The sequence below is a fragment of the Tachypleus tridentatus genome, chromosome 13 (genome assembly GCF_004210375.1).
Source record: "Tachypleus tridentatus isolate NWPU-2018 chromosome 13, ASM421037v1, whole genome shotgun sequence".
NCBI classification, from domain to species: domain Eukaryota; kingdom Metazoa; phylum Arthropoda; class Merostomata; order Xiphosura; family Limulidae; genus Tachypleus; species Tachypleus tridentatus.
The window spans coordinates 95,544,214-95,570,342 of record NC_134837.1 but is presented as its reverse complement, the minus strand read 5'-3'; the positions used below and the strand labels follow the sequence as shown (position 1 = coordinate 95,570,342).

At 35.6% G+C, this 26,129-nt stretch overlaps 2 protein-coding genes across 2 annotated transcripts; both read right to left on the bottom strand.

The window, feature by feature from the left end:
• LOC143240125 (uncharacterized) lies at window positions 1-5,120 on the bottom strand. The gene has a single exon (XM_076482056.1). The coding sequence runs from the start codon at window positions 5,118-5,120 to the stop codon at window positions 201-203; it is 4,920 nt and encodes a 1,639-aa protein (XP_076338171.1). The 3' UTR covers window positions 1-200.
• Window positions 4,948-22,848, bottom strand: LOC143240126 (zonadhesin-like). The gene is made up of 4 exons (XM_076482057.1): window positions 22,479-22,848; window positions 11,721-11,779; window positions 8,192-8,489; window positions 4,948-7,152 (listed from the first exon to the last, which is right to left on the bottom strand). Exons 1-4 carry the CDS (start codon window positions 22,516-22,518, stop codon window positions 5,165-5,167), a joined length of 2,385 nt encoding a protein of 794 aa, XP_076338172.1. The 5' UTR covers window positions 22,519-22,848; the 3' UTR covers window positions 4,948-5,164.
• Between the last annotated feature and the right edge of the window lie 3,281 nt (window positions 22,849-26,129).

Below are 26,129 nucleotides of genomic sequence, written 5' to 3'. Positions count from 1 at the left end.
TCATTGTTACCTCTGTATATTTAGTGTTTGTGGTATATTTCCATAATTATTTCTGTCTCACCTAAGCCTATTTCTTTCTGTCATTTGGTTTTACTGAACCTATCCTTCTAGTGGGTTTTCATCCTTCTCCTTTAAAATCTAAATGAATTTTTTAATAATTTTTTTTATTATATTCAACACAGTGTAAGATTGACAGCAAACTATGTGGTGTACTGCCTTTGGTTTATTGGAGGTTTACAAGTAACTTTCTCAGCTAGATCACAAGCTTCTGTCTCTGGATTGAATAATAGTCCAGTACGACAATAATCTGAATGCTTATGCCCACCCACACAGCGGTAAAAGACATGACAGGATCGTGCATAATCTGGATAAAACCCATCAGACTTATCATGACAGTCATACAAGAACTGAGAAGGAACTCCATGTACATGGTCCTCTACTGGATCTTCAGTGCAAATAATACTAGTACTAGTTACACAAGCTTTGTTACGGTAATCAAACAACTGACCTTGAGGACAAGTGAATGTATGTATTTGTCCATTCTGACAGTAAAAATATTCTTTGCAGTCCTTTCCCACATCTGGATAATATCCATTTTGTCTTTCTGTACATTGACTTTTGTGGTTAGTTATCTTAGGGTCCTGACATATTACATTTTCTGACATGTCACACTGCCCTGTATCCATATTAAACAACATGTTTGTTGGGCAAGTAAAAGTCTGCTGAGTACCTTGTGCACAGATATGAAACTGTTTACACCCTGTTGTTATATCTGGGAAGATTCCAACTTGATTGGATGGACACTGGAAGTTTGGAGGCATCCATGAATCTCTAATTTGTGGTTGAACAACATAGCTGCTTGTTGTAAAGAACTCGTTATTACTTTGTTTTCTTGGACGTAATGGTGTCTCATTTGATATGTTGAGTGTTTGATGTTCAATAGATATTCTATATGCCTGGAATCCATCTGTTAAATTGGCATTAATGCGTTTACCAAATGCTTTAGGTAAGTTGACTGGTGTTTTGCTTGGCTCAAAAGAAGTTAACTCTAAAAATGTCATGTTCTGATTTTTATCTTGAGTAGTAGTTTGTTTATCTCCTATGGTGGAAGCAATGGTTATGCCTTCTGTTTGAGAAATGGGATTTAAACTGATAATATTATCTGTTGTTTCATCTGGCAGATTAGGGACAAGGTTATTTGTTAGTGTATGATCTAAGATATTATAGAAGGTAGCAGTGTGAGGCATTCTTTGATACTCTGGTTCAGAGGCAGAGGAGTTAGAAGTCATATTATGTAGTTGGTTTGTTACATCTGTGCCAAACATTGTTTCATCTAGCACAAAAGTGGTGCTTTTGGCAACTTTTCTAGGCACATTGAGGATATCATGGAGAGAACTGTTGAATGTTGTCAATTGATCCACTAGAATAGACTCAGTGATGCTAGCTGGTGTTGATTGATCTAGATTATGAAACACATTGGTATTAAACAGTGATACTGGAGATGACTCATCAAATGTTTTTTGACTAAAAGAACCAACACCAGGCATATTTGTTTGAAGTATAGGGCTAGAAGTAGTGTTATACACACTTAATGTGTATTTTCTATTAGAGTTCGTATCAACAACAAGCTTTGATTTATCTTCAAGAGAATCTTGAAGTGACATCTGAGTATTACTGAAGTCTTGGGTCATATTGGAGGTAGTATTTGTTTGGGTTATATAGTTATATTTGGAGTAGTCCTCATCTTGTTTGTCCTCATAAGATGTTTTTATATCACTTGCTCTTCTAGTCATTTCTAACAATGCATTATATTGATCCTGTAGCTTTTTTTGATGGCTTATTGGTATTCTGTCTAGCATTTTTGATACCTCAATAATCAGCAGTATGATTCTCTGCCTCTCAGTTAAGTCATCCATTGTTGCTACAGAAATAGGACTTTTATCTTTTTCTGTACTTTCATTTACTATTCTAGTATTTGTATTTGACTCGTACTGTCTATGCAAGTTATCACTAGTATTTCTGTAATTCCTATTTTCGGAATTAATTGAAACACTACCATAAGAATAAAATGGATCGATGAACATCATTTCATCATTTCTGTTGATTTTTGTTTCAGTATCATAACTTTGAATGTGTTCTATATTTTCAAGTGAATAATTATTTTTTTCACATAACTCTTCCTTATCACACAACTTAAAATTCTCTTTATTCACCTTAAGGTCTGGTTTTTCTAAACTTTCCTGAAATTTACTTGCATGTTTATTGATTGGGTTTTCTGATGAAATGCTCTCTGAGGTTTTGAAAAAGTCCTGGTGGAAACCCTTCTGTTTTCCTCGATTGACATGATCACTGTACTTGCTTTGTGAATCTTCTCTCAAAAAACTTTTCATGTCATCTTGATAGGTAATGTCTAGTTGCTCTGTCTGAGGAATTTCTGAAAAAGAAAATTGTTTATTGTCCCACGATCTAGATTCCTGCTGTTTTCTGATAGAACCATTTAAAGAAAGTTCTCTATGACTACTGTCATATGGATGTTGTTCTCTAGAAACATCATATTGAAAGTGTGTTTTATCATTCTGAGTAACATATGATGGATGCTGGCTACCTATTACATCAGACCTGATACTTTCTTGATTATCCAAGATAGGCAAAGCTTTGTTACCCACTTCTGGGACCTTAATTGCAAAGTTTTTCTCACTAATATTGACTGGAGTATTGGGCTGTGTTCTGTTTTGAAAATTGGGTAAAAGACTTGCTTCATTACTTTGGTTAATGATTTCTTGATATTCCTTACTAAGGAACTTGTGTGAAAAATCTGCTTGTTCACTATCCTCATGGATTTCTGTCTTATACCCCCTAGGAACATTTGTTTGGAACTTATGCCAAGCTTCCTGATTTGTTTTTTTATGTTTGCTATTAAACAAATCTAGTAGTAAATAATCCATGTAAGTCTCATCTTGAATATCTATTCTGCCAGAAGTGTTGGATAGTAAACCCTGATGACTGCTTTGAACTGCTTTATCTACTTTACTATTCTCATCTAGATGCTTCTGATTTAGAATATTGGAAATGTATTGTGTGGGACTCTCTTTGTCTTGAGATCCTGGATCTTCTGTGCTCAAAGATTTAAGGCTAGAACTTTTTCGACTGCTGTCTGCCATAGTTTGTTGATGGCTGCTGCTTGGCATTTTAGTTGAAAGACTATGCCCCTCTAAGTTTGTAGGTGGATTACTTTCATTATTATGTATATTTATAAATAAATGGTCATGGTTTTGGATTTTACTTAGAAAGTGTCTATTACTTTTATTGTGCTGATTATGTGAATGTGTATTATTTGGAACCTCGTGCATAAAATCTTCTTCATAAGCCTTATTTATACTGATGTGATCCATCATTTTAAAAGAATCGTTGAGAAAACCATCCTGCCTGTTTTGCTCTATAACACCTAAGTTATCCATTCTTGTAACACCTTGGAAAAAGTCACTCGAATTTCTCTGTTTATGGGGTTTTGTTTGCTCATTGCTTGGAAAATAACTTTCCTGCCTTTGGTCAAGTAAAATATCTGAATGGTGTGGTAGAGATTTTCTTTGGCTGCTCTGAATTGTAGAATGTAAATACTGTCTTCTTCTTCTAACTTCAGGTATAAATATTTTTTGATTATTTTGTTCTAATGTCTGGTAGTGCCCCTGAGAAGAAATGCCAAAGAGATGGCTCTCTTCAGTTGTGTCAAAATAAGTTTCATTTAAAACCTTAGGCAAGAGTTGTTGTTCTGTGTGAATTTTAACATCATAATTTCTGAAATTATCTGGGATTCTATCCCCAAATGATAGTGTTGGTTTAGAATAACCTTGATTTTCTGATACCACTCCACCAGTGCCATAATTCTTTTGATTCCTACTTCTTGTTCTTTTGTTTTCATTTGTAAATGAGCTTCTTATTTCTTGAATTAACTTTCTCTTTCTTGCCACTCGACGTCGAGTATTACCATTTCCATGGTTACGACGTCTGAGCATTAAACGGTTATTACTAGCTACTTGTGCTACATTATTTTGAAAATACACTAAAGGTGTCTTTCTAAGACTATCTTGAGTGAAGTTGTTTCCTCTCTTGATATCGTCTGTATTCTTAAAATGATTGGGCAGTCTTGCTTTCCATAATTTGGTTGTGTTATCATTGTTTAGCATGGACAGTTGTTCAAGTGAAATTCTTTCTTTTGGTTCTCTGAACCTCTGGATTCTAGTGTGCAAAGGATTTTCTTTATTTTTGCTAAATCCTTCATTTCTATTGTACAAAACTTTTTCTTCACCTAGATTTCTTCTGCTGTATGTTTGACTTCCTTTGTGTAAATGTCTATTTTCACTCAGGCTGAGTTCTGGTTTCTCATCGTAAGATGGTCTATCTTCATTTGAGTTGGCTATGGTAGATGTTGGACTTATAGTATACAATGACCTGTCTTCTTCTTCAGTAAACATTTTACTTCTTGAGTTCATAGGTCTTTCTTCTGTGGACTCCTGGTTCTTGTTGTATGAAATACTTTCTGAGACTTCTTTGGGTCCTTGATTCTTTACATTAGAATTTCTTTGTTTATCTGTTATGAACTTGTGCCTTTTCTCTGTATCTGTTGCAAGCTCTTGATTAGTGTTGTTAAGGTTTCTTTTTTCATTTTCATTACTTGTTTGATCAGTGGTGTTTAAATTTGTTTCTCTACCATTTGTGGCCCTCTGGTTCTTGTTTATGTTTTTTTCTGCATCTATTATGATCTCATGGTTACTGGTTTTCAAATACCTTTCTGTTGTTACTGTCATATTTTGATTTCTGATGTTTACTCTGTTTTTAACATTTTCTGTTGCCCCCTGAATCGAGGTGTTTAACTTTTTATCTGTATCTTCTGCAAAATGCTTGGTTTTGATTTTTAAATTTCTTTCTTTACCTAATATTATCTCCTGATTCCTAGTTGTTAATTCTATTTCTGCATCTCTCACAGAATCCTGATTTCTGGTGTTTGACTTTATTTCTTCATCTGGTACAAACTCGTGATCTCTAGGAGTTAATTTTTTTATCTCAGTAGGTATTGTGAGTCCTCCTTGATTTCGATTAGTTAACTGTAGGCTTTCAGTCATGGCTAGACGTGCCTCACCTTGACCGAAATCCCACTTCTTAATGTTTATGGGATCTCTTTCTTTGATCTCGACTTATGACTGTTAACAACTACTGTGCTTTCTTTATTTTCTTTAGATGGCTGGTACCACTTATTAAATATACTTCCACTGTTATTATTTTGTTGCAATGTAGTAGCAACATTTGGTGGATGTGTTTCACTGTGGTGTTTATGTGAATGTTGATAAAAAGATTTGTGTGTTATTTCATGAGAACATTCTTTGCACATTGAAGTATGTTTTGTTGCCATTTCTCCCGTTTGTATGTCTAGGGGTGAATAGGTGTGATTTTGGGTGTTTTCTACAAATTTTTCTGTAGTTACGGTTGACTTACACTGAATGTTTTCAATAATATCATACTCGCAGTTTGCAGTTAAAGTGTTAAAAAGGTAACCGTCAGGGCAGTATACTGTTGTTCTTTTTCCATATCTACATATAAAATACCGTTTGCAGTTCATGTCTGTATCAGGATAATAACCATCCACTCTGAAAATGCAGGAAAAGTCAGTCTGGTGTGTGTTTCTGTTATCTGTTTTTTTACATATGAAAGTTGTAGGGTCCTCACAAGATTTAAGGACTGGGTTATATGCCATATTAGAGGGGCACATGAACGAAAATGTCCTATCATTTGAACAAATATGAAACAACCCACAGTCTCTTTCTCCGAGTGCAAAAACCCCATTACGTTTACCATTACAGTCGAACCCAGCTTCTGCTACAGGAATAGCATTTATAACTCTAGGCAAGTTATTGGGTGATTGATAACTTTGTGCTACAACATAACCACAAGTAGTTTCACCAGAAGAATCACAGGCTCGAGAAATGGAATTGAATGTTTCACCAGCGGGACAGCTGTATGTAGCTCCTTTCTCACCCCAGCATTCGTGCCACCTTTTACAATTACTTTTTACATCAACATAAATTCCGTCAGAACCATGGTTACACAAGAAAGTACCCAATAACTTAGGTGCATAACAGTCCACTTCATCATCTTCACATTGACCTGTGACCTGACTAAATTTTTGTTGTCTTGGACATTTGGAAATATAACGTTGTCCATACGCACAAATATAAAACCTTCTACATCCTGAAAGAAAATCTGCATATAAACCTAACCGCCCATCACATCCATAATGAGATATATCCCAATGAAAACTAATGGTAGTGGGTGCAATGCTAAGAACTGCACACTCTGCAACTTTTGATGGCAAACACAACTCACTTGTGCTATCAAAGAGAGTAGAGAATGGACAGGTAGACTGAAGTATTATTTTCTGGTTGATACAGACGTAGAATGCAGAACACCTACTACCTTTTAAAGGATATGCACCATCTAAGCGACCATCGCAATCCAGATCTTTGAAGGAATTACAAACCACCTGCGAAGGTAGCTGACATGTTTCAGTAACTTGGTCAAACAGTTTACCATGTGTACAAAATCCTGACTGAATTAGATATCCATCCTTACATATAATAAATTCACGGCAGTCACGGTCGAACCTAGGATATATTCCATTTCCATTTTGTTTGCATAACGTTGAAAGGGGAAGCTCACAAACAAGCTCTTGTTTTGGATAAGCACAAGACAATGATTCTGGGCTGAACATCATTGGAGGAGGACAGAAGTATTTTCGAAGAATCCCATTCTCACACACTTGAAATGCCTGACAGTTTTTTTCATAAACCGGATAATATCCATCAGGAAGTTCGTGACAGTTCAACTCTTGAGCTCTACCACATTCCGTCTCCTGAGCATCTATACAAATGCGAAGGTTTTCATCGAATGCTTTACCTGCTGGGCATGAAAATTCTTGTATTTCTCCTCTTACACACAAGAAGTACCTCCGGCAAGCCTCTGTAAAGTCTGCATACACTCCATCGACCATTCCGTGGCAGTCTAGGCGCTTACAAGATACTTTTTCTGATAATCCACAAGAACCTTTTTTCCAATCAAAACGTCTTCCAGGCGGACAGCTGAACTCAACCTTTCTACCATCTGCAAACATAATGCATTGTGAATTAACTGAACTAGAATCATTTTGGCCATTTCATAAACTTATCTGTAGACCAGTGTAAAGACTAAATTTTATAAATTTGTGATTTTGGTTTTACTTGTAAAACCTGTAGCTGCCAGTGATATGACCGTACCGAAAGTTTATACATGTTGTATCTATTCCATAGCCGTATAAAAAAAAAAACTGAACAAATAAATAGGGAAAAATTTTTTACCGGAAAGTATGGATTTTTGGTTATTCATGTATTTGCTATAATAAGTGTCCAAAACAAAATGAATACTGCAATAAAAGATGTGTGTATGTTTTCTTATAGAAAAGCCACGTCAGATTATCTGCTGAGTCCATAGAGAAGAATCGAACCCCCTCATTTGAGGGTTGTAAATCTAGACTTACCTCTTTACTAGCGGGTAATACAATAAACGATGTACAAACAGATAGCATGATACTATTTGCATCATATCACTTTTTCTTTACTATATTTGTGTACTTTTTAGTGCAGCATTCATTTTGCTTTGGACACTTTGTACAGCAATTCTGTCAGTAACGAATGATCCCTGTTTTCAGTTTTTATTTATTTATGGGTTGAATCCTTATACTAGAATTATTATTTTAACAGCTAAAACTGGAATCTGATAAATAAACTTTAAAACTAAATATTTTAAAAAATTCGTTTAAAAGCTCGAGATTCTATCTTGGCATTACAAACTCCAATACACAACCATCTTTTAAAACTTAAAGTCCTTTACATTACTGTTTAATATTCTAACGAAATAAGGAACTGGTAGCTAGCGATAAACTGTGAGACTTGTGATTTGATCAGCATTTTTAACGTTATAAATAACAAAAAAAAAGTCATTCAATAATTATAATCTACCAGTGTTGAAAATTATTAGTACTCAACTAAAGACGTTTTGAATAGAGTAAGTACTTTTCTAAACAATACAAATTCATAAAATGTATCGTACTTTTTTTTTCTCAGAAATGACAGAATTTAATTACACCAGTAGTCAAATGTCTCACCTCGACAAAAATAAAACTTCCTACAGTCTGCGCTGTAGCTGGTATACACACCATCCTCCTGTTGTGAACAGTCTTCCACCAAAAAGTGTGAAACATTTTGTTTTGGAGCCACACAACGAACATAGCTGGAAGAGTCACACCCAGAAGAGGAATTAAATAGTGTTCCATTAGCACACCAAAACTCGTTTTTCTTCCCTGATTTACAAATGAAAAAACCTCTGCAGCCTTTTTGGTAATCGACATAGGCACCATCTTCAAGGTTGGTACAACTATACCCTGATCCGCCAACCACTACATTCTGAAAAGGCAAAATTTTTGTAATTTGAAAGAAAAAAAAATAAGTTGACACTACTACTTTTAAGAGCAAACAAACCCAGAAAAGATGTTCTTAGTTAACTTTCCGAGAGATAATTTTACTTGTCCCCAAAAATTACTCTATCAGGGAAAATAAAGTTCCATAAAATGTATTTTATGATTTCAATTTCGCGGAAAGCTACACGAAGGCTATCTGCGCCAGCCATCTCTAATTTAGCAGTGTAAGACCAGAGGGAAGGCAGCTAGTCATCACTACCCACCGCCAACTCTTGGGCTACTCTTTTACCAACAAATAGTGAGATTGACCATAAACATTATAACGCCCCAATGACTCAAAGGGAGAGCATGTTTGGTGTGACGGGGATTCGAACCCGCGAACCTCAGATTACGAGTCGAGTGCCTTAACTACCTGGTCATGCCGGACTGTATGTTATTATTCGGTTATTATTATACATTTAATATATACAGGTAAAGTTATGAACAAAGCGAACATTAATTAAGTTAGTGACTATCTTTACGTGCCACATAAACATTTACTTGTTTCTGTCTACAGTAAACTTTGAAAGTGGTGTCAGTATTTTAAAACGTCGCGAAATCATTTACATGAAATCATATCCACCATACAATAATTTGTATTTTGATGATGTATTTAAATAGAGAACACAATTTTTTCATATGTCGATTATCAGAAACTATATATTGAAGATAAATGTACGAATTTATCATTAATATCAAATATTTAGAAAAATAAAAAGACATATATTGGTACTAATCCCTTATTTTAGGGTATGGGCCCGGCATTGCCAAGCGTGTTAAGGCGTTCGACTCGTAATGCGAGGGTCGCGGGTTCGAATCCCGGTCGCGCCAAACATGACCGCCTCTTTCAGCCATGGGGGCATGTGATGGTCAATCTCACTATTAGTTGGTAAAAGAGTAGTCCAAGAGGTGGCGGTGGGTGATGATGACTAGCTGCCTTTCCTCTAGTCTTACACTGCTAAATTAGGGACGGCTAGCGCAGATAGTCCTGGAGTAGCTTTGCGCGAAATTAAAAAAAAAAAAAAAAAAATTTTTATGGTATACCGTCCAACTTGCAAATATCAAATATTTAAAGATTAAACAGGTTTTATGTTAATCGCCTTCCTGTAACAAAGACGAAACATTTAATTTAACATCTGTTTTTACTATTCGCACGACTATGCAGTAATGTATTGTTGGTTAGTCAGCCAGTAGATAGTAAAATGACGAGGGCCTGGCATGGCCAGGTGGGTTAAGGCGTTCGACTCGTAAACTGAGGGTTGCGGTTTCGAATCCCCATCTCACCAAACATACTCGCCTTTTCAGCCGTGGGGGCGTTATAATGTGACGGTCAATCCCACTATTCGTTGGTAAAACAGCAGCCCAAGAGTTGGTTATGTGTGGTAATGACTAACTGCCTTTCCTCTAGTTTCACACTGCAAAATTAGGGAGAGCTAGCGCAGATAGCCCTCATGTATCTTTGCGCGAAATTCGAAAACAAACAAACTAAAATCACTTCACATAAGGGACGCTTAATTTTGTAATTTGTACTCTCGTGACGTTAGTAAAATGTGCACGTGTTATAAATCACGAGAATAATTATGAATTTGGCCTGGCATGGCCAGGTGGGTTAAGGCGTTCGACTCGTAATCTGAGGGTCACGGGCTCACATCCCCTTCGCGCCAAACATGCTTGCCCTCTCAGCCGTGGGGGCGTTATAATGTGACGGTCAATCCCACTATTCGTTGGTAAAAGAGTAGCCCAAGAGTTGGCGGTGGGTGGTGATAACTAGCTGCCTTCCCTTTAGTCTTACACTGCTAAATTAGGGACGGCTAGCACAGATAGCCTTCGAGTAGCTTTGTGCGAAATTCAAAAACACACAAACAAACAATTATGAATTCTCTAGGCTACAACACAACATGACTTAAAATATTTAAAAATCAAAAAATATATTTATTACTCTTTCTTACTTTATTTACTCTTGAAACAGAACACTTTCGAGAACCCTGTGGAAATACATCTAGTGTTATTGAGGCATTAAAATAATTGTATTGTTGAAAAGGAAGAACTCCATAAGCAAAATAAGATTAAGTCCCATTAAATGTGTAATTCATTGGTCTTTAGATGATGTATGCAATATAAAAAACATATCTGACCCCTGGTAGTCTCAAGTAATATAATAATTTTAATAAATAATTGTTTCGTTCAGTAATATTTTTGTTTAAAACATAAACTACCTTACAAAATAGGTCTTGCAGGAAACCCTTACTGCAATTTCCAAACAAGAATTTAGTTGTTTATAACAGGCTAGAGATATTTCATATGTTCATCATCTGTAGGCCTATCTCATGACTCACAAATATTTGAGCCAAATATTTAAAACAAAAACACATATATCATAATCAAATACCCAATGAATCAAAAATATTCTTAAACAGTGATCTTTCTCTATTACACGTTTTTTTTTTTTATGAGCCATAATTTCTGTTCATTAGTGTGGTTAATCCTGTTTTTTTTTGTCCTTGAGTATAGAAAATTTCTTTTATATGTTGTTAAAAGTTAGTTCGAAGGGAGGTTGAATAAGTTATCTTCAGTTTCCATGACGAAAGCCAAATCGTGTGTTTATGATGAGCTCATTCTTCCCTTAAATTGCTAAAAATTAAGTTTCGATACCCACCATGGATAAAGTACAGATAACCCTCTGTATGCTTTCTGGTTACAAACTAATAAATAGAAAGTCTCAACCTTAGGCTTAGGTTCCTGGTATGGAATTAAATATATTAAATCCCCAACAGGAAAACGGAAGATAATTGATGAGGGGAATTTTTCTACTTCATTTTGTATGAAAATATACCGAGTAAGGGAAAACACTTCAAAGAATGCCCTTAAGTTATCACCACATACAATATAGTTTCAAGCCTTATAAAGGGAAAATAATCCCTTTGAATTGAAAGTTGTGTTATATTATCTTTGTAAAAATGATAAACAAAAAATCATTATTTGTTGTTAACTTCCAGATATTGTTTGAGATTACCATTGTAAAGTATTTTGTTTTAACCACTCACCGTTACCTAATAACATAACTATACTCTCTAATGTGGGTATATTTTTATACAAAGTAAATAGCGCTAAAAGTATTCTTCCACACATATGTTTAATGACACCAATACACTATAACATATACAAAGTATGCCCTTACCTGTTCACCCTCCACAAGTACTGTTAACCGACTGATTATAAACGACAGCTGGAACAGTCCTGTTTGTAAACATTTTAGTCATCATTCACATTGCAATTTCTACGGCAACTATTAGAGTTTTCTTATAAGATCTTCGATTACTTTTGACTAATTTTCACTGCACCGCCTTCTTAAACCATAGCTTATGTTTTCGACAGATTTATCACAACAAACTTTTATTATTTAACAAATAACTTTGATATACGAAAATTACTTCAATTACTTCGTTACTTTCAAATGCAACTTTTAATGGTGATATAGTACAATTCAGTATATCTGTTCGTTAGTAAAAAAAAATAACTCCAATAAAATTAAAGATCCATTATTTTCTATCGTTGCTTGGAGTTCAGTAAGAAAAAATGTTTGCGAACTTACACTGCCAGAAACCGGGTTTCGATACCTGTGGTTGGTAGAATACTGATGTCTCAGTGTACAGTTTTGTGTTTAACTTCAAACAACAACAGTTAGAAAAATACAAATTAAGCTATTTGATAAATTTCATACAAATAACTGTTGTTGATACTTTGTTCATTTTCAGATTCAGAAAGTGCGCACGTTTATTATTTTCAGTGCAAGATTTACACTGAAAAATAATAATAATGACACTAAATAATTAGTTTACGGGATTTGATTTCGTTTATTCAATAATTTAATGTGTGGTTTAGTGTATAATTAAAATAGAGTTGCCAGCTGTAACATATTCAAAGCTAAGTCACTCTGACTTCAATCAAATTACAAAAATAAAAAATAAATGTAATAATTTAATTTAAATCCTCTTCATTCTGATTTATTAACAATCTGACATTTTTTAAACAAATTGCATAAACAAAAAAAGAAGTCAGCTGCGTAATATTTAGTCTGTAGGAAAGTGAGGATAAAGTATATCCTATATCAATAAATAAAGTAAAAAATAGAAGCTTTAAGGCAAAATCAGGGCTTTGTACCCCCAAACAAACTGTCCCTCACAGAGCATTATTCTTACCAACCCAAATTATTATACAGTATATGGGACGGGAGAGAAAGACAAAAAGAGGGAGTACGTAAGTCACAGAGAAGAGTTTATTGATTTTGAAGAACGAGCTATTTATTCTCAATTGTTCAACCCCATACATGTGACAAAATAGCTTATCCTAACAAAAGACTCGATTGTCGTCTATGGTCAAAATAGACCGTACTTATGAGTATTTTCATTTTATCCGATTATTGTCCATTTAAATATATGTTTATTCCCACAAAGAGATTCTGAAATCTGGTGATGACGAACTTTCTCATTTGTGGCTGTTTAGCACTTGTTCACTCATAACTGTCCTCTGAGATTGCCTTTTATGGAATCCTTTGTTTGTTTGGCATTAGTGGAGTTGTTGAAGATCTGGAAGATCTTATTTGTAAAAGATAGTGGCCTGATGATGGCAAGTATGGTCTTTAGACTTTCAAAGATGGTTATAGGGTATATTTATTTCCTTGTTGGCCAAAGTACACCCAACTCAACCCCATACACCCAACTCAACCCCATTCTATTATTAGTAACAGATTACCGGCTTTTCGTCACTCATCAGCCTTGTTAAAGCAAACAGGGAAAGCAGTACGAGTTAACCCTATTGCTTACAGACAACGACACATCACAAAACAATGCTCAGGCGGGTGTCTGCAGGATATTTTGACTTTTCAGTAAAAAATGGAGAATAAAACAGGGAAACCGAGGCATAAACATCAGTTGATAAATGTAAAAAATCTGTACATTACACTCCGCCAGTTTTACATTGTGATAAGTTACTGCAATGTTAGAGAAGCAAATACTGCTTTGAGAATCTCTCTGAATTTTATGACACATACTTTTTCAAAAGACTAAACTTTCAAGACCATAAGGAATGGAACTCAATCTCTTTGACTTTAACTTCATATCATTTGCTGACCCAAAGGCTCGCTCGTATCGTGTAAAATCAACTTCATGAAAATGTAAATGATACTTATTGTTATTAGGCTGTGTGGGCCCAGTTAACCTGGACTGTGAATTAAATGATTCATGGTTTATACTCCGTTGCCTCAAACATTAACTCCACACTTTGGATGTATGGTTGCACTATAACAGTAATAGTCAAATCCCAATATTTGGTCAGTTAAGTATAGTATCAAGGATGGATTACATCTTTTGAGGTTGATGCCAAAGAGATTTGTGAACCATTCATTGTGGCGTATTTATTTTCCTTTTCATTCAGATACGATGAACATAGCCCATTTAGCAATTTTTTGAATAAGTAAAATCTAACAACTGTGGGAAGTTGACGAGTCAGAAGACGAGGAGCTCCTACTAGTCAGAGTGACTGAAACAGTCATTGAAGCTAATTAGTACTTTTTTCCATTTTTCAAAGTACAACAGATGCAAAAGTAAAAAAATATATATATACAAAGCTACTAATTCAGTTCTACAGTATAAAGGTATAAAATAATGACAAAATAAATTAGTATATAATTATTCTTAGTTTGTTTGCAAAAACTAAGTGCATCAGCTTGTTGCTCTTCCAAAGCAGGAATATCATTTCACATAAGACTTTGGGAGGAGAGGGACTATAAAGGATACTCACCCCCCATTGACCCTTCCAGTTAGTTAGAGGTGAAGCAGTAAGGTGCATTTTGTACACATGCGGTAATCCAGCCTTACTAGAAATGTCTCACAGAAACACCAGTACTAAATATTATAGTGCTGTAACCTCACTAAAACTTGTAAGATCTTGTATTTAAACTCAATTTCCATTTTTGTGAGTCTATATTAAATAAAAAAGTATATGCAGCACAAAGTATATCTAACTGTTTACGTTAGTGACAAATGAAAAACGTGTGATATCAAGACAAAATGCATAACTTAAGAAGCAAGGAAAAAGCAACAACTATATCTCTTATCTTCTCAGTATAAATAACTATAGAAGTGATCTTCGTTGCATCGAATAATAAGCCTTTTTAAAATGTGTACGTTGTAGACATAGAGTATGATTGTAAAATTTATTTTACTAAGTATTTAATGCAATATTCACATGTCTTAACAACCCGTATTGCATGTCAAAAAATATTTCACCACGTTAATACTCTAACACCTCTTCATGAGCCAAAAAATTCACATGGTGCCTGACGTGAGCTCCTGGAGGAAAGTGACAGTCTGTGCTGAATGATTTGAGAGGGCTCTACCAGTGAATGGACACGAGAGATCATAAACATTAAGGCTGTTCTCTGACACTTTGAGAGTGAGTTTATGAAAGACATTTAATTTTGGGTGTAAACTGAATACCTTGTTTTTACACACATTTTGGTTTTGAAGTGTCGGAACTTATTCCAATTTCAAGTGCTGAAACAGTACTCCAGCACGTTTTGGCAGCACTACATCTTTGCCTAGTAGCAGAGGACAATGCTGTTGTTGACTTTCATGCACAGTGTGCAATGTTACAGCCTATACACACGAGGAAAGCGGGTATAACATTAAAGAACAACAAAGGAACAAAGAAAGCTAAAACTAATCAACTTAGAGGTTTTCTGGACCACATATTATTTAAAAAATTATACATTCAGAATAAACAAAAATTTCGAAAAACTACATTTAAATAAGAGGACAGAAAATTCGTGGTATATCTTCATATCACAATATCACTGAATAGTGGAAAACAGAAGTGAAAAATATTTAGAAATTTAAATAATTAATTACCATTTGAGTCGCTCCCTGGTGGCACAGCGGTATGTCTGCGAACTCACACTGCTACAAACTGGGTTTCGATACCCGTGGTAGACAGAGCACAGATAGCACATTGCGTAGCTTTGTGTTTTAATTCCAAACAAATAAACAATTTGAGTTTTTGTCAGAACATGTAGTAAGTATATTTACAACAGAACTTGAAACTATGCTTTTTATAAACGGAAAATTATCGTTGTTTTATTGAAGATGAATAAAGATACCGGGCAACGCTGAACTCAGGAGTGATGCTATAAAAGGTGATTTCGATGAAAAGGTGCCTTCGCTACGAGCTGCATTAAAGATTACTTTCGATTAACGTCGACGTCACGTATTTTGCTACAATTCGTATGTTCAGTTAAGCCTTGTTTCATAGCAGTGAGACGGTAAAATTGAAATATGTCTGTCACACTCGAACCGATTATTCTATCGCTTATATATTAAAACCCTATATATCAAATATAGGAGTTTTCCAGAATTCTTCTACCAGATCTCACCCAAATTAGTTCAGTAATTTCTAACAAAACTTTTTTGTGACATCACATACACAGTCGGGCAGGTCTGTTTTTCATATGAGTAGATGTTTTATACGCAGAGCGGTGGAATAAAGAAAGCTACCTTAAAACGAAGAAACAGCGGGTTTTCCAAATAACTAAATTTACTCAGCGATATTCAGCACTTTCTGATAGTAAAAATAACAATGTCAATACCCACGATAAGACGAGATATCGGTGTGTCATCTTAATAATGTAAATTGTATACGTTCATTGTGTATAAGTACTTTCAACTGTGACTCTTGTGTGTATTTCGTAAAATTCGTTCAAGTAAATCTATTTCAAACCATTATTACTCACCTGATGAAATTATCAGCAGATAGTATACGTTATTGGTGTTTGTAATTAAGTACAAAGCTACACAAAGGTTTATCTGTGATCTGCCCACCACAAGTATCGAAGCTCGGTTCGTAGCGATGTGAGTCCGCAGACGTACCGCTGTGCCACTGGGGGGCGCAGATAGTGTGAGCTTCTGCGCTTTCTTCTTCCTTCTTCGAACAGGTGGTTAGAACGCTCAACTCGCAATCTGATGATCGTGGGTTCGAATCCCCGTCACGCTGAGCATGCACGCCCTTTCAGTCGTGTGGGGCGTTATAATGTGACTGTCAATCCCACTATCCATTAGTAAAAGAGTAGCCCAAGAGTTTGGGGTGGGTGGTGATGACTAGCTCGCTGCCTACCCTCTAGTCTTTCACTGTTCAATTATGGACAGCTAGTGCAGGTAGCCCTCCTGTAGCTTTACACGAAATTAAAAATAAACAAATTCTTCCTTCTATACAGTGTTCTATACAGACCAAGTGTTTTACGGCTTTAAAATCTACAGGATCGATCTAATTCAGAAACGATATATATTGTTTTAAATGTTAACAGTTAAGTACGGTTTTAGTGAATTAAGTTACAGATATTCTTTGGTCTGGTGAATTATTGAACCTTTGTTAGTTGCTCTACAATATTCGAATAAAATAAATACAGTTTTTACTTTTGTCAATTTTTGAAACAATAAACGCAGTAATATGTAACTTGTATAAAATCTTCACCAAGAGACTTAAATGTAACAAGAGATGGACAATTAGCCAAAAAGAAACAAGATAAATACACAGATATCACATAACTCTTTATTTACTGACGAGCCTTTATCATATAAAATGTATCCACATTCTCAAGGAGTGGTTGAAATTTCTGAAGAAAAAGGCTTAGTGCTATTTACTCGTGTTATCGTCTCTTATAAACATCGTCAGCTAACATAAAAGAAACGGTCAATTCAGTCGCAAAAAAAAATACAAAACACATAAAAAACAGTGTATGACATAATTCACTATAATTTATTACTTTAATTTCATAAGTTACTCATTTGATTTCTCTAAATCTAAATTCCAGAATTTATTTTGTCCATTATAACGTAACGTTAACAGTCTGTTTTAATTTAAGTACAAAGTTACACAATGAGCTATCTATGCTCTGCTCACTGCAGGTATTGAAACCCGGTTTTCGTATTTAAGTCTGGAAGCATACCACTGTGCCACTGTCGGACTAAAAGTTAATGTTTAGTATATTCTATGTATTTGGAGTTAAAAAAGTGACGAGAAAAAGACTAAAAATATAACCCGACGATAAAAAATCTATTCTCGAAACGAACCATTTCATTCTAAGACTAAGCCAACACGAAATTCTATCAAATTCCTCTTTTTATAACTTAGATTTGGAGCAATCGAGATGTTGTCGATTTTAATTGGATTCATGTGCTATCTAGCTTTAATCTTCAACTCTTCAGCCAAATTCTAAGTTCACAAAATAGTAAAAATACATCAAGGAAACTGGGGTTTAGCTCTTCATGCCAAACAGCGCAAGGATACTGATATTTTCGGCATTCAAAACACAAGAAATTAGTTAGCTAAAGCAAAATCACGAGTTCGAATCCTCCCCGATTTCAGTTTTCGTGTCTTCAAAAAAATTATTTTTTCAGAAGAATGTGCCACAATTTTTATAGTCAATAACACAGTATTGTTTCCTGAACATATGCAACTGGAGACAATGGTAAATAAATGCTAATCTATTAGGGAAAGCAAAAGAACAAACCAATGACGTGACAGAAATTGATTACACGTGACTATAAGGTAAATATGTACCTTTCCACACGTTGCACTTACATGTTGAGAGTGATAAATTGAACTATTGAGACAAATAAGTGAAAAGTTTAAACACCACATTTTAACCATGAATATTACCAGAATATGAACAATTTTAAATTAATAATTGTATCATTGGTAAATTTTATTTTTATCCATCTGTCTAATTATCCTATTTCATGCAACATGATATCCTTGCTATTTCACCCATTCCGTTCCTTAGCTAAGTCCACAATTATTCAACATTCATTCTTGAAATTTTAAATTCGCTCTCTCTTCTAAAAGACCCGGCATGGCCAGGTGGTTAAGGCACTCAACTCGCAAGCTGAGGGTTGCGGGTTCGAATCCCCGTCACATCAAAGCAGGCTCACCTTTACAGCTGTAGGGGCGTTAAAATGTACGATCAATCCCACTATTCGTTGGTAAAAGAGTTGGCGGTGGGTAGTGATGACTAGCTGCCTTCCCTCTAGCCTTACTCTGCTAAATTAGGGGCACCTATAGTAGATAACCCTCGTGCAACTTGCACGAAATTCAAACCAAACCTCTCTTCTTGTAATAATCACGAGCTATGTATCACATTCCACTAAGTTGTCTCGTGACTACTTTTCCTGGTGCTAACATATGCTAAACCAGAAGGTGAATCAAGGTCGTACTTTCAGTCGGAAATTCTTCAGTACTTTGGTTACATTTTGTAAAGCATGTTTAGAAATATTAGCGCTATGTTTGTGGTCATATCACGTATGTCTTCACAATTATTTCAACGTCGAAAATATTTAAGTTTTTCTTTTCTTTTTCAAACACGACTGTCTGAAGGATAACCTATCTGCATGATTCAGTTTAAAATGTACTCCTCCTTCGAAAATCTTGTTGAAGCGGCGCTAGCTGCCTTCGGGCACTTTTCTGGAAAAACTGGGCCAACTATATTTTCACTATAAGTGACCTTGTCCGGAATAAATAATACATTCATATAACTAAATAACAATGAACAAAGTGCCTTGACTTTCTCATGAAATATAACATACCAGTTGCGAGATACTGAAATGAAGACTGCTTAGGTTAGTTAGGTGGAAATTCCCACCATCGTCTTTAGCATAGGTAGTCTCTCAGCAAGAACGTGCACGTTTTTTACATCATTATTGACATTAGTCGAAAACAAACTGTTCTTATTCAAAATAAGTCACATATACAAGGAAAAGTTATTGCAAATACCTTTATACCATAATAACATAGTAAAATAATAGATTTAGTTTCTTTTGAATTTCACGCAAAGCTACACGAGGGCTATTTGCGTTAGCCATCTCTAATTTAGCAGCGAAAGACTAGAGGGAAGGCAACTAGTCATCACCACTCACCGTCAACCCTTGGGTTACTCTTTCACCAACGAAGAGTGGGATTGACCGTCACATTATAACGCCCCACGGCTGAAAGGGCGAGCATGTTTGGCGCGATGGGGATGCGAGCCCGCGACCTTCGGATTACGAGCCGAGTGCCTTAACTACCTGGCCATGCAGGGTAAAAAACAAAACAAAACAGAATTTGAAGTGAAAACAAAGAATATTAACCATAATAAGTAGATTTTTTTCAACTTCTGGTTAAAGCAAGCTACGTACATAGGTCATAATTGATTATCAAGCTGGTAACGTGTATAGCTAATTAAATATATGCACTGTTCTCACATTATTACTTTTACAGATTAAAATATATTATTTCATCAGATGGATATCATTCATGTTAGCTGTCATAATCCCAGTAATATCTCCCGAGAATCGGCCAACTCGAGAGATTTAAATAAGTTCTTAAAGCATATACATCAAAGTAACAATGAAAAATAACATTTATGATAAACACATGATGATAAGATAACATAATAACAACAGATATATAAACATTTTAGCCAATGCTATCAACAAAGGCAACATTAAATATGTAACAGAGCATCAGATAATTGATTCTCCTATTAAAGGCACTGTTCACCTTAGTCCTGTCTTTGCTATGATACTTTGTTTGTTTGTTGTTGTTTTTTTAATTTCGCACAAAGCTACTCGAGGGCTATCTGCGCTAGCCGTCCCTAATTTAGCAGTGTAAAACTAGAGGGAAGGGAGCTAGTCATCACCACCCACCGCCAACTCTTGGACTACTCTTTTAACAACAAATAGTGGGATTGACCGTCACATTATAACGCCCCCACGGCTGGGAGGGCGAGCATGTTTGGCGCGACGGGGATGCGAACCCGCGACCCTCAGATTACGAGTCGTACGCCCTAACACGCTTGGCCATGCCGGGCCTATGATAGTTTGTAATGTTTCGTTAAGGGAGTATCGTTTGGTGATTGTATGACTTTTTTTTTTTTTTTCATATTAGAGTATAAACCTGAAGCTCACGGTTATTTTTAACAAGATTTATATTTTATCATTCATTTTTGATTAGAGTATTTCATCACATCTAAAGGGTGTGTCTTCGAAGTTCCACTGAAACCTAAAATAATTACTAATGGCTAGAAAAGTCAATGTGTAAAACCTAGAGTACGAACTTAGAATTAAGGAACGTAATTTGAAATGTTTCTTTTCACTTTGCAGTTCAGATCTTCCATAGCTGGATCACTGTACATTTTATTTCTTACAAATGTATCGTGTTCTCTAGTAATTTTAATGACGATAGTTGATAAACGATACACGAGTAGGAAACAATGTACACATCAATCATCTAAGTATGGAAGCCCTGTGAAAAGGAATATTTCAAATTACATTATTATTGTATATTTGGTGTTTATTTGCTTGTCTATAGAAGTGAAATTTTGTCGATATTCGTTTAAAGCTGTACTAGTACCAGGACTTAAAGCTGTACTAGTACCAGGACTTAAAGCTGTACTAGTACCAGGACTTAAAGCTATACTAGTACCAGGACTTAAAGCTGTACTAGTACCAAGACTTAAAGTTGTACTATTACCAGAACTTAAAGCTGTACTAGTACCAGGATTTAAAGCTGTACTAGTACCAGAACTAAAGCCAGAACTTAAAGCTGTACTAGTACCAGGACTTAAAGCTAGTACCAGGACTAAAACTGTACTAGTACCAGGACTTAAAGCTGTGCTAGTACCAGGACTTAAAACTGTACTAGTACCAGGACTTAAAGTTGTACTATTACCAGAACGTAAAGTTGTACTAGTACCAGGACTTAAAGCTGTACTAGTACCAGAACTTAAAGCTGTGCTAATACCAGGACTTAAAGCTATACTAGTACCAGGACTTAAAGCTGTACTAGTACCAAGACTTAAAGTTGTACTATTACCAGAACGTAAAGTTGTACTAGTACCAGGACTTAAAGCTGTACTAGTACCAGAACTTAAAGCTGTGCTAGTACCAGGACTTAAAGCTGTACTAGTACCAGGACTTAAAGGACTTAAAGCTAGTACCACTAGTACCAGGACTTAAAGCTGTACTAGTACCAAGACTTAAAGTTGTACTATTACCAGAACGTAAAGCTGTACTAGTACCAGGACTTAAAGCTGTACTAGTACCAGGACTTAAAGATGTACTAGTACCAGGACTTATTTGATCTGCTTTGTCGTTCTCTTGGCTTTTACACGAAGACGTTTTTCTTTCAGAAACAGATTAACTTCATCCAGCTGAGTATCTCTATTCTTTCTTGTTTTAGAGAATTTCATTCCTGCTTGTGTAGAATATTTTCCCAAAGTTATGTAAAACCTTTAATGTATACAGGCGTCCCTAATTTTAAAATAATGAGCTAAAGAGAAGATAGACAATTAACAGCACCAGTCGTTGACTTTTTGTCTGTTCTCTTTTCACCGAATAGTGGGATTTGTCAATCACTTTATAATGCGCCCCACGGCTCCTAAGTTCAGAATGGCCCGGTATGGCTAGGTGGTTAAGGCAGTCGACTCCTAATCCGAGGGGCGCAGGTTCGAATCCCTGTCGCCCCAAACATACTCGCCCTTTCAGCTTTGGAGCGTTATAATGTTTCGATCAATCCCACTATTCATTGGTAAAAGAATAGCCCAAGAGTTGGCGGTGGTTAGTGATAACTAGCTGCCTTCCCTCTTGTCTTACGCTGCTAAATTAGGGACGGCTAGAGCAGATAGCCCTCGTGTAGCTTTGTGCGAAATTCAAAAACAAAGAAACAAGTTCAGAGCATGTTCTTGCAGCAACGAGACGCAAACCATGAACTCTCATATTCACAGTCCTGTCTTCTTGTTCATTTAGAAACAAAGTAAGTTTATTTTTCACCGTATAATGAAATATTTACTCGAGATTTTGCTCGAGAAAAGTTTAAAAGAATATAAGAGAAGGAAGAGACCAATACATACCTGATACAAGTTTCAAAAGTGCGGAACTTATCATCCCCATAGTTTCTACGCTGCAACGTCATCAAATATTATTTGTTATTGCTACTGTCCTGTGTATCATATACACTATATAAAGTAAGTTTAGATGAGCGGCTACAATTTTCACAGTGATATCTACCAAAAGTTCTCAAATATTTAACATTTTGCTCAGTTACATCCAGTAGCTGACTAAGATAATGGTCAGTATAAAGTATGACGATCTTTGGAATTCTACGAATAAAACTAGGTCGTGCATATCAAAACCTTCTATCTTCGGCAATCTCGTCTAAAACCCGATCTACCAGCGAGGTGAGGGAAGAGCTTTAGAGCTTTCCATTTCAGAAGGGTGTGGTGAAAGAGAGCAGTGGCTAAACGGCCGATTTTTTTCCTTAAAGTTGTTTCTGGAGGATGACCTTGGAATCAATGTCGCGTCTCTCGACGTTGTATTTTTCAAAAAAAAAAAAATACTAGACATCATAGTAAGCATCGCTGGTAAGTGCATAGATGCTGAATTGTATAGTTTCTAAAACATCTTTTTATACTACTGATTTAAAAAGGTATAGAACTGAACGTACATATATATACAAAGCCATGTAATTAACTCATTTCCGCACATGAAAACCCCTGGTGTCTCACAAGCAGTTCTACTAAGTTACAATGCTAAACATCGAGTTTTGACATTCTTAACAGGCAGAGTACAGACAGTCCTTTGCGTCGCTTTGTATTCAAAACAACCACTTCAGAGATTAAAATATTCGTTTGAATGTTATTGTTAATGATGCTATTTTCTTTGAATAGGGTAAGACACTGAAAATAGTTGTAGAATAAAATTTTAACAAAGTGAATCTAATGTAGTTCTCGATGGATGTAAACAAATTGGATTGCGAATTATAATAATAATAATTATATATATATATAAGTATTGCAATTAAATTACAACCTATAAAACTTCGCCAAATAAACCCGAAACGAACACACTTTATTTAAAAACTGTATTGTTATGCTATGAACCTTGAATTGTAATGAGATTGGATTGACAGACGACTCATAACCTTATTGGGAAATAAGACTGTATTTGTTTTTTGAAGTAGAGCACAAAGTTACACAATGGGCTGTCTTAGCTCTGTTCATCAGGGTTATTGAAATTCGGTTTCTAGCGTTGTAAGTTCACCGCATCTATATCTCTGTGCCATTTAGGAGGCGGGAAAATAAAAACTTGATTACTTATTGTGTATTTATTTCGGATATTCGTTTAAAGCTGTGTCTTTATCTCGTTAAACAACATAATATTAACGGATGCTTATAACTGTTCCACGTGACATAACTTTGGTACCAAACCAATAGTTTGATTTGTTAAATTTCACGCAAAGCTAGCCGAGGGCTATCTGCTCGAACCGCCCCTAATTTGAACTGATAGACTAGAGAGAAAGTGACTAGTCAGCAGTACCTGTCATCAGCTCTTTAGCTATTCCAATTGAATTATAGGATTTGATTGTTATTCTTATAACGAACCCACAACACCAAAGAGCGCAGCGTTTTTTTGTTGTTGTTGTTTTACATTCTGGAACGCAAACGACAAGGCGACTCCCTGCTCTGTTATATTGGAGAAATGCAAATAATTAAATTATAACAATTTTATTTTAGTTAAAGTTAATATTTCAACAGAACAACTTTATTAAAATTTGACTTTTTCCCATGGCGCGGATTGACCCTCTGATGACCTGGTGATTAGAGCGCTCGAATAGAAATTTGTAAGAATGAGAATTCGAATCTCCTCACAGAACATGCTCGCCCTATCATCTATGGGGTCGTTATAATATGATGTTGGTAAGAGATAAGCCTAAGAGTTAGCGGTAGGTGGTATCAGAGCTGACCATCTGGGTTTGATTTCTTGCAACACCACAAAATTAGTAGTCGCACTCGAAACTGTAGGTGTTTTGAAAGAATGTCAGCCAACTCTTTGACGTAGGTAGTAGAGAGAGATCAAAAGCTCAAAATTAAAGACCATTGCAGATAGCCACAGTAACTTTACCTGACTAGTTTGTTTGTTTTGAATTTCGCGCTATTGGAGTTAGCCGTCCCTAATTTAGTTAGTGTAAGACTAGAGGGAAGACAGCTAGTTGGGGCCTGGCATGGCCTAGCGCGTTAAGGCGTGCTCTTCGTAATCTGAGGGTTGCGGGTTCGCGCCCGAGTCGCGCCAAACATGCTCGCCCTTTCAGCCGTGGCGGCGTTATAATGTTACGATCAATCCCACTATTCATTGGTAAAAGAGTAGCCCAAGAGTTGGCGGTGGGTGGTGATGACTAGCTGCCTTCCCTCTAGTCTTACACTGCTAAATTAGGGACGGCTAGCACAGATAGCCCTCGAGTTGCTTTGTGCGAAATTCCAAAACAAACAAACAAACAAGACAGCTAGTCTTGAAAAATGTTTGTTGTGACGGGGATTCGAAACCGCGCCCCTCGGATTACGACTCGAGTACCTTAACCACCTGACCATGCCGGGCCTTGCCTGCATAAAAATACTCTTTTTTATTAATGAATTTTTCTACGATTGATATTCAATTAGTTTTATATTTGTATTTAATGTAACATAATATTTTGGTGCAATATGGGACCTATTTGTCCATCTCGGTTGTCCCATTCTCAAAACTGAAATACAATTATTAATAAATCGCTTAAAAGAAACAACTCAAAGCCAGACCTTATCAAGCTTTTTCTTAAACTCATTCAGATTTACTCTGCAACATCTTAAGGTAACCCGTTCCAAAGGCCAACTGCTCTGTTTTCACCTATTTAAAGTTTGAGAACAGGTTAAAGTCGTTTAGCCTCTAGTAATTTGAGATTGGAAAAGCACCATTTTTTATTGATCAAAATGTCAATGCTTTTTAATTTTTAGAAACTTTCATGACATCTAATGAATTATTTTCGCATGAGATTATATTTGTTTGTTTATTTTTGTTATTACTGAGCACAACGTTCACAACAGGCAATCTGTGCTGTGCCCACCACAAGTATCGAAACCCAGCTTTTATCTATTTGAGTCTTCAGACTTAATGCTGAACCACAGGGACCATTATTAGAGCAACGAGCATTACACATGTGAGATATAGATTGGTTAAATTCACTAGATAGTTGCGTAATCAAACATATAAATGTACTAAATATCAGTTATTCTTACCTTTTATTGAAAAAAGTCATTCTAACTTTCCTAAAAATAAATTGATACTAATAAATAGTTAGTAATCTATAGTAATGAAATGAAACGCTTGCATGAAGGTAAAATCTAAGCATGTTGATCACATATTATTTTTTCAGCTTTTATGAATAATAAGTTAATTTTGTATCATTTAATAAAAAGTGAAACTTCTATAAATACTATGACACTTCATATGTTTTAATAGTCATCTTATTTAAAAAACTAGATTAATTTTAGCTTTCTCATTTATTTGCCCCCTTAAAATTTTTTGCCGCCGAGTGAAAACCTTGGCTACGCCACTGACTAAAACGTGAACTGTGCAGAAATATTAGCTTATTCTACCCATCTACGTGATCTCAAACCAAAAAAAAACAAACATTCATAAGTGTAAGCTCAAATGTGTCTTGAAATATGGGGTTAAAATCACATGTAAAGTTC